Source organism: Vulpes lagopus, chromosome 6, assembly GCF_018345385.1.
Source record: "Vulpes lagopus strain Blue_001 chromosome 6, ASM1834538v1, whole genome shotgun sequence".
Classification (NCBI taxonomy): Eukaryota; Metazoa; Chordata; class Mammalia; order Carnivora; family Canidae; genus Vulpes; species Vulpes lagopus.
The window spans coordinates 98,677,486-98,690,987 of record NC_054829.1 but is presented as its reverse complement, the minus strand read 5'-3'; the positions used below and the strand labels follow the sequence as shown (position 1 = coordinate 98,690,987).

General features: G+C 35.4%; 1 protein-coding gene across 3 annotated transcripts in view; it reads left to right on the top strand.

Moving 5' to 3' along the window:
- PPP3CA (protein phosphatase 3 catalytic subunit alpha) overlaps positions 1–13,502 on the top strand; it is a 314,628-nt gene that overhangs the window by 234,632 nt on the left and 66,494 nt on the right. For all 3 annotated transcript variants that reach the window (XM_041759349.1, XM_041759348.1, XM_041759350.1), the window contains 3 exons: positions 5,520–5,631; positions 7,155–7,300; positions 10,162–10,301. In XM_041759349.1, the coding sequence (XP_041615283.1) occupies positions 5,520–5,631; positions 7,155–7,300; positions 10,162–10,301 (398 nt within the window). The remainder of the gene's footprint in view (positions 1–5,519; positions 5,632–7,154; positions 7,301–10,161; positions 10,302–13,502) is intronic.

Below are 13,502 nucleotides of genomic sequence, written 5' to 3'. Positions count from 1 at the left end.
TAGTGACAGCAAATGTAAATATCGGGACATTTGAAAGTTCTGAGATGCATATATCAGAGTTCCCATCTTCACAAACAGCTCTTTAATTAAACTCTAAGTGTCTGAGAGTACAGCTCCAGGGACTTGCCACATGCGTACAGAAATAACACAAATGTGAAGGTCTCATCTATGAAAATGATCCATTTTGATTAGACTGGGACCTTCAAAGGGCTTTGGGATGGCTCAGTGATATCATCATGTTTAAAATAGAACAGACATTTCTATAAAATATATTTACTGAGAATATTTCGGGCCTCTTAATTTTGGATTAAGGAAGCTTATATTGTTTGCATGCTGAAATGCTGTTGTTTGCCTGGTATACATGATCTCAGTTATTCCTAAAAGATTTGAAAGGAACATGCAAATCTCTTCCTTTTGTGCTTGTGAAACTCAAAGCTCAGAGAGTCACACTCATAGTAAATGACAGTGCTGGGATTCAAAGTCTGTGTTCTTTCCACTACACCCGAGGCCTTGGCCATATTCACTAGGCAAACTGCAAAAAAAAAAAAAAAAAAATGCACACAAGTGTTGTGGAAACTGATACACACTTTTATATTTACTCATGTATGTGCAAATGTGCACACAGAACCTTCTCCCCCACCTCTGTAATATGAAGGTTCAGCATTGAATATAAAATATTCTCTTTGAGAAAGATACTGTTGGTTTAAGAGAACTCCTAAAATCAGAGTCAGTTTTCCAGTGTGTACTATTCTAACAGCTTTCAAAGGTTCTTGATTCTTCTCAATAATTCAGGGCTCCCCTGCAGGTATTTCTTCTTTGACTGTCCTCTGGGCAAAGAGGAGCCACTTATGTTTAATTTTACCAAATCAGCTTTGAAGAGTAGGTTCAGATTTCATACAGTCTCTACTGGGTAGTATTTCCAGGCACTAGGTAATGTGCTGTGGGCAATCCATGGAGTTCGTTTTCTGCACCCCTTCCTGCCCCCTCTCATTCTGCCAAGATTAGAAATCATTCCCCACAAAGTTAGCCCAAATAAAACAAGTAAGCTTTTGAATAGTGATGAAAGAGGTAATTCTGTTTGGAGTAATAATTTGTCTCACACCAAATACCATCCTTGTTCTGATGATTGCATTTTGCTACCTAATCTCTTTAATCAAGCATACGGGTATATAGAAGCCCAACGTCTGAGTGTGTTCCCCGAGAAGGCAGAGAAAAACAGAATTGCAAACGGAGGCATGCCCAGCTATTTCCTTCTGTTCACTTGTTCATGTTCCTTTTCTAGCCATTCTGCACTGCTGGGCATGGCAGTGGGCTTAGCAGCAAGGGAGCCCCTCCCGTTGTACTTACATACAGGTCTCAGCCCAGGCCTCAAACACATTTAAGCATGAAGAGTTGCTGTGTTTATTTGCTGTGGACTAAATGACTAAAATGAACCACAGCAAGTCAGGCAACGTTCCGTGCTTCTGCCTGAGAATAACAAGCAAACGGTACAGCAAGCCATGTTAGGTGACAGAGTGATGCCACAGACATGAGGAAGAAATTGTCTGCTGTCTTCCGGCCACCGGTTGTCTTTGTAGTGCATTGCTATTGCTCTGCTGCTTCTCTGCACGCTTGTCAGACCAAGCAAAGAATGTCTGAGAGGAGCTGCATTTGACATTTCGGGAGTTTGGATCTTTTCCCAACCAATGTACATCCTTCACTTAATTGTCCTATGACTGAGAGGCATCCCTTTTGATTGGAATGTATCACAGCTTGGAGAGTTATTTTAGAAGGCTGGTTGATGCATATCTGAAGCTGTGTACTTTCTCTTTACCTTCCTCCATCTTTTACATCTTTCTTTACTCCCCTATGCAAGTTTTCAAGATTACTCATCCTTAAAAGGTGTAAATTACAAAATAAATCATTACTTTACTATTGAACCAATACAATATCCTTCACAAAATTATATTCTTAGTGCTGCTTCATTGGAAAAGACTGATAGATCAAATAGGAGAAAACCACGACTGTGATGGAAATTAATAAAAACATAGAGGATGCTCAGTTTTTCATATCTTAAAACTCATTTTAAGTTGTAAATATTTGTATAGTTATTTAGAGTAACACTGGAAAGACAGTCAAGATCCAGTTGAAAATCAGTAGCATGAGGAATTTACATCTAGCCATGCAAAAGGGCCAAAGTAACCTGCATCTGTTTCTACCTTAACCAATTAATTCAGGGAAAATCTTATTCAAATAAGATTTCATACCACATAGGTGAAAATACCCGGTTATTGAACTGATTTGCGTTTCATTGCTTATTGATTGTGATACCTTTTTCACGAGAGACTTTCCTTTTTAAAAATAATGTCAGGTTATGATTTTGTTTCAGATTGACAGGTCTTTAGAACATTAGAACTTTAGATGGCAGAATTTAGTTGCCAGCAAGAGAGTAGTGTTGTATTTGGCAGCTCTCTCCCACCAGATGTTGAGGGTGAAGGCTGGCAGGGCTCCACTCTCCAATCCACTCTGGCCCTTTCATTTACCATGCCACTTCTTCCATATTGGCTGCGTTTGTGGTTTGATTCAGCGTTTGGGAAGAGATTCTATTCTTGCCACAGGGGAGAAGGAAATAAAATGTGAAAACAGGACTCTTATTTGGAGGGCATGCTGAGCCAAGAATTTGGAAATTATGTTTTCTTTCTCTCTTTTTCCTTCTCCTTTTCGTTTCCTTTTTTTTTTTCTTTTCTTTCTCTCCCCCTCTCCTTCCCTCCCTTCTGTGTTCCTGTCTTCCTTCTTGTTTATAGGAAAGAGCTAATATTAAACTCCTACTACATAGTAGGTGCTTTACATCCTTTAAGTAATAAGGGGCATTGAATGTGTATTGAATCACTGAAAAGGTAAATAAAGATGATAAGCGTATCATAAAATTTTTCTGCATCACTCTTTGAGGTTTCAGTTATGAAAAAAGCTACAGAAATTAAAACTAGGGGCAATAAAGCCATGTGCTAATGTCAAAACAGGATCTTTTATAGATAGCAAAAGAGAAACTATAGGTCCTAAAAAGTGATTCCTCTAGCATTTAACTGGGGTTAGAAAATTGCATTTTAGATTTTAGTTGGAGAGATAATAGCCCTGCTTTAAGATTCTTACAGACAAAGCTAATCTGGAAGAGTTTAGAATTGTGGTTACATTTCCAAAACGATATTGATTGGGAGAGGAGGCACAAGGGAGCCTTCTGTGTGCTGAAATGTAACTGGATTTGGTTAGTAGTTTCATGAGAATATACATATGGACAAACTCATTGGCATATTTAAAATATTTGCACTTCATCATACATAAGTTACACTCTAGTAAAAACAACAAGAAAATCTTTTTTAAAAGCAGCTACAGGATAGCCAAAACATATATTCTTTCTCAATATAAAAATAGAATACATTAGCTATAGCAATTTCAGTAAGTAAATATAATTCTTAAAAGACTTTACATTCCCATTTTATTCCAAACTAAACATCCAAAGTTAGAAACGAGTATGGAAATGTGTGTGTGTTTGTGTGTGTGTATTTCCTTAGTAGTAAGGTACAACCTTGTAAGGTTTTAAGTAGTAATAGTTCTCTCATTGACATTAATGATGGTTTATAAATATCCTCTCTGATATTTGAGATAAGTTTGAGTAATAATCCTTTTATGAAAGCATGTAAGTAAGTATACCCCCAAAACCAGATACACAGAATTTAGAGATTCATTGAGCCACCATACTACCCACTAGAATAACAGGGAATATGCACCATTGTTGGATGATAATGCCTTAAGGATCACTTGTATAGACCATTCGGTCAGTTGTTCAGAAATAGTTATATCATTTGTCACAGGAACTTTAGCTAATAACTATAATCAGAAAATGATAATTAGAAAATTAATGAAAGTAACATGTATATAAATTTTTATGTCAACCCGTTATTTTTGTTTACTTCAATTATAATTACATAGTTGGAGACAATATCTTACTTGGAAAACACAATAATACATACTTGCTTTGATAATTAGTATTTTCTCAAAGACTTGGACTGTGTATTCAAACATAACTATTTTTATTCATTTAATAAATTATCATATAAACTAACAGAGGCAGTTATTCTTCACAGGTTATCACAACAAATGAATCACCAATAGCTTGTCCAATAGTGGACATTATCAAGCATATTTACTATATTTTGGAAACTTCTTTACAAAAATGTAAATATGGTGTGATTTTTGGTTTCAGATTTCAGTGACCAGAATCAGACTTATCTCTATTTTTGTGGTTCTATATCTTCTTAACCTCGCTTGTAGAACATAAACTTTTTTTCTTTTTTTAAGATTTCCTTTATTTACTCATGAGAGACACAGAGAGAGAGGCAGAAACATAGGCAGAGGGAGAAGCAGGCTTCCTGCAGGGAGCCTGATGCAGGACTTGATCCCAGAACCCCAGGATCATGCCCGGAGTTGAAGGCAGATGCTCAACCACTGAGCCACCCAGGTTCCCCTAGAACATGATGAGGAAAAAAGAGCATACTGGTTTTCAAAAAGAGGTTTTCTCTTCCCTGTGGATTCCTGAGTAATGTCAGTGGAGGATAATGAAATTGATGTTAGTACTTGAGTATCTCAGTTATCTTAATGCACACTCCAGGATCACTGTATCAGTAGGCTTATTCCAAACCTGGTGACTTCAAAGTGGACCTTCATTTTTACACATACTGCCATACCCAAGTAACTGTTTAAAAGTCTTAAGGTATATGAAATGTTTTAGTTATTAGCAGCATGTGTACTGAGGTTCCCTGGCCTTCAGTTTAATTATATGTTAAACAAACATTCTTAAGGCTTTATATACCAAAGGCACTGAAATAAAAGACAAAGTGATAAGAGGGAGAAGAAGGCCAGTGAAGGAGAGAACATAATAGAAAATAGAAACATGGGGTGCCTGGCTGGCTCAGTCAATATAGCACGTGACTCTAGATCTCAGGGTTGTAAATTTGAGCCCCACATTGGGTGTAGAGATTATTTTAAAAATAATTAGAAATTTAAAAAAAAGAAGAAAGATAGTCTCTCAGTCTGCCTGAGCCTGGCATTGTTTGCTTCCAAATTTTGTCTTGCTTTTCCTTCACAATTCTTCTATTTCTATTACTTCTTTTTCAGGTTTGTTTTATATAAAGAGAGGTGTCTTTATTAATTGCTAATCACATTTATTCTCATACTTTTACGCCAGTATATTCTGAGTATATCTTCATTCAGGCTTCTTCCAGTAGATCCTGTTAAATCTTTTGTTTTCGTGTTTCTTGTGGTACATATATCCTGAGTGCATGTATATATTTTAGATATAGATGAACCTTGGTTTTGTATTAGTGTTTTCTGTTTGATTTTTGATATCCCCCATAATAAGGCTTAGCCTTTTGGGAACTTTAGGTTACAATAGCATGCTAGTTCATGTCTTCCTGATGTGAGCAATGGGATCCTCAAGTATAATGGAAAAATATTTAATTTTATGTTATTTTTATTTTTTTCAGTGTGTGCTGTATTTGTGGGCCTTGAAAATTCTTTACCCCAAAACACTGTTTTTACTTCGTGGAAATCATGAATGTAGACATCTAACAGAGTATTTCACTTTTAAACAAGAATGTAAGTACACTTCAGGCTTCTCCATTTAAACACCGTATGTGCTAGTCATTTTAATCCATGCTAAGAGCACATGATAATATTCATTGCTTAAAAGCCAAAAACTTAAAAAATGATACTATCTTATTTTATGTCCTTCCATAATTCTTTCTAAGCATGGACAATGAAGAGAATTCAGAATTTCTTTTTTAAATTATAAATTCTTTATAAAATGATCCCTAAAAATTGGAATTAACATTTGATGTAATTTGCCCTAAGAAACAACAATTAACTTCTTTTTTAAAAATAGCTAGAATACTACTATTCAGGGGAATAGTTTTATCCTTTCATCTCAAACCACTCAAGAAAAGGAGATGGAGGGCAAATTTAACTGTGCCTGTTTGGAAACAATAGTTTTACTAGCCTCTAGTGGATTTTGCAAAATTAAAGATGATGTCTTCCTTTAGACATAAATACTAGGAGTGGGGGGTACTTCATATAAATTTCATTTCTCTCCTCTCTTGATTTTCCCTATTGTCCACTGAAACAATATTCAATGGAGTACAGAGACTTTTCTCAAAACATTAGATGTAAGTTGGTAAGGAAAAGCAATGGGCAGTGATACAGAAACAACTTTAGAAACTTTCTTGCCATCTCCTCTCTACAAGATCATTTAGGAAAATTAGCCAGCTTTATGGCCATGTTTCTGTTGGTCTCCTGGTTGTTTGTATACATAATTTTTTAGATATATATGCAGATAAATAGCAAGGATATATTCAAAAGTTTTCTCCTCTGCTATATAAAAAGTTACTAAAAACTGTAAAATACAGATGAACAACAAAAGTATAAGACAGTGGATATAAAGAATAATACAAGTATTCCCTGCCATTTCAAGAGTGTCTTATGTCACTTTACTTTTATGAGAACCTACATGGGTACTTGTTACTGCTAACCAAAAGAAATCCAAAGGGAATTTTTGCTTTTAGGAAGAAAGGTGAAAAGCAAAAATAGTGTTTAGTGTTAAATTTGCAGTGAGCACTTAGAGGAAGCGCTCACCCTGAGCAATAAGTATCTCCTCCCACCTCCACCAAGTCCCTTCCCTGGGAACTATACTCACCATCAAGCTGCCATAGCTTGGAACTTTGTGAGCCTCAGTGCTTTATCTCCATTTATTTTGTGCATCTGTTATAAGTAGAGTCTTAAGATAACAGAAAAGCCTAAGAGTTTATTTTTTGGATCTGTGACTGCTCCCCTGCCCCAATTTTTCCATATAGATTAATGATAATTGCTTCTTTGCTTCACACCATTTCGGCTTACAAAAGGTTTCAAAGGAACACTACTACACTTTTAGATGGGGCGAAACCTGTGATACATATCTCTTCAAAATATCTTATTTAATCATGTTTTGGAACTTCGTGGTATGTAGTTATATGCTAATAATATGATTCTTGGAATAAAACATTTTTAAAAAAGACTATTTCAATGAAATGATCATAGCTCTTAAATCATGAGAACCAATTATTTGTTTTTAAATCATGTTTTAAAAGGTAAAATAAAGTATTCAGAACGTGTATATGATGCCTGTATGGATGCCTTTGACTGCCTGCCCCTGGCTGCCCTGATGAACCAGCAGTTCCTGTGTGTGCACGGTGGTTTGTCTCCAGAGATTAACACTTTAGATGATATCAGAAAAGTAAGTTCTGTTATTTCTAAGTCTCATCATACTGTGTGCTTCATTAATAAATAGAAGACATTAATTTCCCTGTCTTTTTCACTGACTTTATCCTTTTGAATTAAAAGGATTTAAATTTGTCATGAATCTCTTCTTTGTATTCACTTTTATTCAGAAAGAAAAATATATTTATACTTGGAAGAGTTTTTATCTTGAAAACCTCAGGGTTCATTTTACCATGTGACATGTGTCATTGAAATGTATAATATTTGATTACAAAAAAATATATGCCTTTTCATTTCCCTGTGGCTGGCTTTAAGCAACCCATTGTATATTCATAGTCTATTATAGTGAGAAAATGTTGCTTTGCTCTTGGAAAAATATCACAACTCGACCTTTAAAATGTGTCTGTATTATAATTTTTAACAATATCTATTATATTCACAGATTAACACTTTAAAGTAACAATCTGACAAAAACAATGGTGATATTCTGTTGACTATATTGGAGTGGCTAAGTGAAAGTTGATTTTTTTTTTGAGGTATTTTTTTACTTAATTTAACAGTGGCTAGTAATAGTTGTTGTAGCCAGTGAAAAGATGAGTTAGAGTGAACAGGGAAATAAATGTCTTTTTCTTGAGAATATGTAATAATATAAGATAATTTTATGTAGTAGAAGAGATGATTATATATGTTTGTTTGTTTGTTTATTTATTTATTTATTTATTGGTTTGCTCAATATTCTTTGAAAAGTTCCTGGGCTTTTAAAGAAAAACTGTTATTTAGGAAAATAAAACAGTCAAATTCTACCTTAATACTCTATCATTAGGTCCAAGTTTTCAAGTGTAAAAATAATACTGTATTTAGTTTCCTATTAGAAAGGCAATGCATGATTTTTATTTTTAAAATCAAACAGAAGTACATTAAATAAATCTTTGCTTCCTGCAAAATGTTTTTGTCTTTTTAAATAAGACATCATCACCCATCTGCTTCTGGAGTTCTGCAGCACACAGAGCATTGGTATTTGCTCTCTGTTTAAAGTATGAGAAAGACATGACACTGAATTGTAGTCATGGAGTTAAAGGCGAGACTGGTTCACTCTCTGTATGAACTCTATAATCTGATGGACTTTAGCATTATTAACTGAACTTCTTATCATAAATTAAGAAAAATTTAAAACTATCACCCACTATCCCCAGAACTTATTTTCTGACATGTTTCAGATATTCTGTTCAATTTTCACATATGTCATATTAAGCATGAATGTTAGCCATAGAATGATTTTTAGGTTTGCATTTTGCCTATGTCAGTTAGAGTTTCCACCACACTTACTTTATTTAATTAATTTTGTAGTTATTTATTCTTCCTGATGATGGTATTAATTTTAGAATGCATTTTATAACTTTTCCAGAATAAGTTCTATATTCTGGTTGCCTTAACAGATCTTTAGCTGGATATTCATAGTAATCAGAAAGACTCTTCTCCTTTGCTATTCTACTCCTAATAATAAGTTCTTCTTTCTTAGAAAGAAATTCTGTGTTTTTATGAACAAGCATTATTTTTCTTGGATGAATTATTCTAAAAGCATAAATTATTTAAGTCTCTTTACCAAGTCTAAGTTTGCAATGAATATTTTATGGATAACATAATGGTTGAAATATAGAGGGTCTTGGCTTATTGAAGTTTTTCATTGAGTGTTGAAAGTGTGAGATATTGCTTCATTCTTATTAAATATTAGTAAAAAATGGTGTGTAGCAAAACCATTATTTATGTCACCTTTTATGTCTCAGGAAAAAGAATTTGATCGGCTGCCAGGCTTATATATTCACCTTTCCCAATGGATTTTTGAAAAATATTAAAGTATTGAATATGAAGAGTATCAGTTCTTAATAGGTTTTCATAGCTGTTTTATGCTTTTTTTTTTTTGAGAGACTATATAACGTCTGCTAACTTCACCAAAGATTCTTTAATTACAGCTAAATCAGGATAAACTACAGGAAAGTGATAGTGTTATAAAATTGTTGGTGAAATGTCATTTCCAGTTATTATATTGCTCTTGCTTTTCTAAATACACCTTTTTAAGTTGAAATATGACCTTGCTAAACATTTATAGCTGGAAAATGGATTTCATATGAGGGTTTTGGTAAAAGTATAAAGCTTAGAACTGTGAGCTGAAGAATGACCAGCTGAATTGGGGTTTATTTTACTGCTTATCATTCCTTTTGGTTTGTAATGACTAAGATAAACTACACCAGGCTTGTACTCTAATTCGAAACTTAGATACCCTCTAATAGTGAATATCCAAAATGCCATACAATTGGATGCTCTTAAAATGAAAGCCATTTATTCTCAAAGTCATTGTTGTTCAATATAAACACCACACGTTGTTCTCCATCCAAATTTCTAAATCTCAGTTTAATGGAGGCAGTGATAGATATTTCCCTAAAGATAAAACAATAGAAAAGCTCCTCCTCAAGAAATGAAACACAGAATCACATCAATTGGTAATGACTAAAATACTTAGATCACATAAGTAAGGAGGAGAGAAAGAAAAGATAAAAAGTAAACTAGGAGACAGGAAAAAAGGATCAAAGGGTAGGTATGAAAGAAACAAGAGGAAGGTAAAGAGCGAGACGACAAATAAGGAACAGGCTCATCCAGAGGAAGGAAGGAGGAGAAATTGGAGAGAGATAGAGAGAGAGAGGGCGTGGATGAATAGGGAGAAAGGAAGGCAGAGGAGAGCCAAACCAACAGGAAGAGGGGAAGAGGGCTGCCCTCACTGGGACTGTGCTGAGGACATTAGGGACTGCAGCAACTTCTACTTTCTGGATTCCAAAGCTTCCAAAGATTAGTATTTTGCTCTCTGTCTTCTATTTTTCTTAGTTAGACCGATTCAAAGAACCACCTGCTTATGGACCTATGTGTGATATCCTGTGGTCAGACCCCCTGGAGGACTTTGGAAATGAGAAGACTCAGGAACATTTCACTCACAACACAGTCAGGGGGTGTTCGTACTTCTACAGGTGAGGACGGACAGCTCGCCTTCGGGAGCACATTTGGTTCATAAATGTTCTAAGTTATCAGTGCATGTCTTGCTCGATGTGTTTGTGATGTTTACTAGACTTCTGTGGGAAACAAGGGCAAATGAAAGATTCACTTTGCAAGCCTGCCTCAAATGGGCTCTTAGCACTTGCAAAAGGAAAAGGTAAATAAAACATTTACATGAATACACAGATATAATAGAAGAATAGAAAAGTCATAAAAGAGGCATGTGATATCAGCGTGGTGAAGCAGCCAGAAAAGATAATGGAATTTAGTAGAAAATGTGTTCTGTTTCAAGAACTGTAGAAAAAAAATACAATGCCAGCCTTGATTTTTTTTTATACAATTATACAATCACTTAAGACATTTTTTACCCATTTTCATAACTTAAATCAGAAAAACAATTTTAAGTCTGTTAATTAAATGATATTGAAGTTTCTCCTAAACTTTCTTAAGTTTGTTACACTTCCTGGATAAATTAAAATTAGCAGCAGCTCAGTACATAGGGACCATAGTAAATTGATTTTTAGCACTTTGACAAGCCGCTTTCCAAAACTGTTACAGTAATTTTTATATTTGCCAGTATAGGGGAATCTGCCCATTCCATAACGTTTCAGAGCACCTCAGAAAGAAATCCACAATACAGTTGTGTCTTTGCCTCCTCACGATTTTCCTGATGTCTCAACTCAGGTGTTGCCCCTGCATTTGATTATACTGTTTCACTAGGTTCTCTTAGCATCAGACACACAGTTTAAAACAAAGCTTTGTGGAGGGAGAGGGTAACTGGGTGACGGGCACTAAGGAGGGCACTTGATGGGATGAGCACTGGGTATTATACTATATGTTAGCAAATTGAATTTAAATTAAAAAAAAAAGAGACACAAAGTTTATGTGACAATGGCCAAAGTGACAGGAGAAAGAAGTTGTGGAGAAATCGAGAATGTTCAATTCTATTGATACATAGTCTTTAAACAAAAGAAAACAAAACAAAACTTACACACCAAATGTGATGTACACTGAAGTTTATGCCCAATTCCAGCCCCGTCAAGGAAGAAACTGGGAGGGCAAGGGGAGCTCAGACGTGGCACACATCTTCCCTAAGTGTAAGAGTAAGCAGCTCTCACTCAGCCTTCTATATAACATCTATCAGGGGAAACATTTTGTTCCATACTTTAAGTTTTCCTTACAGGGGGAAAAAGCTTCCTTTTATACATCTGTTGAAGTGATTGAGGAATTAGTTTGTGAACAGAAAGTCTTATATACTGTAAAGCATCCTTCAAAGAATACTTTTTGTTATAAATATTGATAATGAGGTTTGCTCTCAGCTTATCAGAAAGGTTACAATTCATTTCTATGTTTTGGAAATTTGAGCACCAGGTCTCGTGACTCCATTTTGGATGAAATGAAGAAACATGGTAAAAATATTTCTACAAAGCCTGACGCTTCTTTTCAGTAATTAATTTGGAGGTAATCTGTTATTAAATATGCTAAAAGTTTTTATGAAAAGATAAATATTATTGATATACATCAAAGTGAAGTTTTCCGTTTTTAAAATTTAGTTTTAAATCCCTGGTCATAGCATGGGTGTATAAATTACCTACTCAATGCCACTGGGTTGTGCCTCAGTACTACAATAGCAAAAAGCCAAACCTCTTGATTGTGATATTGAGGCACATTGCATTGATCTTTCTTTTTATTCATAATATAACATTCTTCTGTTAGTTTTCTGAGTCAGCTGTTCAAATAAATCGTATTCTAAATGAGGTTCTGTACTGAACTTACATAAAGTTATGGTATTTTTGTTTTATCAATATAGACACAGATGTGTTTACATCAGAGATAAAGTCCATCTACTAGATAATTAGAGGATTATGCTTGTTTTCACACTTTTGTTCTCTACAAAATGGTTATTTAACTCCTCTCATTAGAGGTTCTTTAGTATCTGTAGCCATGACAGATGCTGAATATCTAAATGCACAGCCTATAGGCTCTGATGAATGGCAAAGGAATCTGGATTCTGTTTTATCTAAGGAGGAGAAAAGGGACTCTTTCCTTCCAGAGCTTTTAGATTCTTTTGTCTTTAGTTCCCTCAGAGGTGGCAAGGCAACCTCTGTGGCTGCACTTCATAAAGCTGATCTAGAGAGACACAGGGAGAGCAGTAAAACTAGTGGCAGAGAAACTCGGTGACAATTACCTGTTTGAGTTATTGGCAGTTATTTTGATTGACAACTCCCAGTTTTATTTTACAGGTTTATAGAGAGTCTGCAAATTTAATTTGCTGTGCCACCCTATCCTCATCTGACATGTTGTCTGGGCCGTGATTTAAATAAAATGAAGTTTTACAGAAAAATCCATCAGTAAAAATGCATGAATGCCGCGATGCGTTAGGGAAGAGAGGCACTGTGACCTAGGGGAGGGGATCCTCTGCTTTTGCCCTGGTGCTACCATTATCCTTGTAACCTTAGACTGGAGTTTGCAAACTCAAATGCCTGTGATGTCTAGAAAGGTACTTGAGAATCGTGAAACAGGCCTAGACTTACACTGTAAAAATTTGTGAGGATCCTGACAAAGCAGAGGTAAGAATTTCATTTTCATGTAGACCAAACAAAAACTGTTGGCTGGATTTGGTGCTTGGGTTGGCAGTTTGTGTGTCTGCCTTGGATGAATCACGTAAGCTTTGTGTTCTAAGCTTAGCTTACTTCAAAAGGAGTGAGTTAAATCAGATATTCTGAAGTTTCCTCTAAACTCTGAGACTTAAAGAACATCTTTACAGTCATTTTAAAAGTGTTTTTGAAGCTGCAAATTGTGGCTCACTCAAATCACTGCTGATCTCTTAATCACAGATCAGCGGTGTGTCAGCTCTTCACACGCAGCCCACCTTCCCTTCTGCAGTTGACACTCTTCCCAACCCCTTCCACCTGGAAATCTTCTGGTTCCTCCTTACCACGTATCCTGATTCTCCTCTAAGTTATCGTGCAGATCCCTGCCTTTTGAGCTGCTCTTTCTTGGTCATCCTTCTGCTTTCAACATTTTTTTCTTCCCCTGGAGCCTCACCTATTCCATTAGCTTCACTGTAAACTGTCAACTCTGGGTTTGATTGCCAGATCTAGCCCCTTCATCTATTTCTCCTTTCCTGAGCTGGACTTCTCTATTTCTAAAGTAGCTGCTGGAAGTTCTTATCT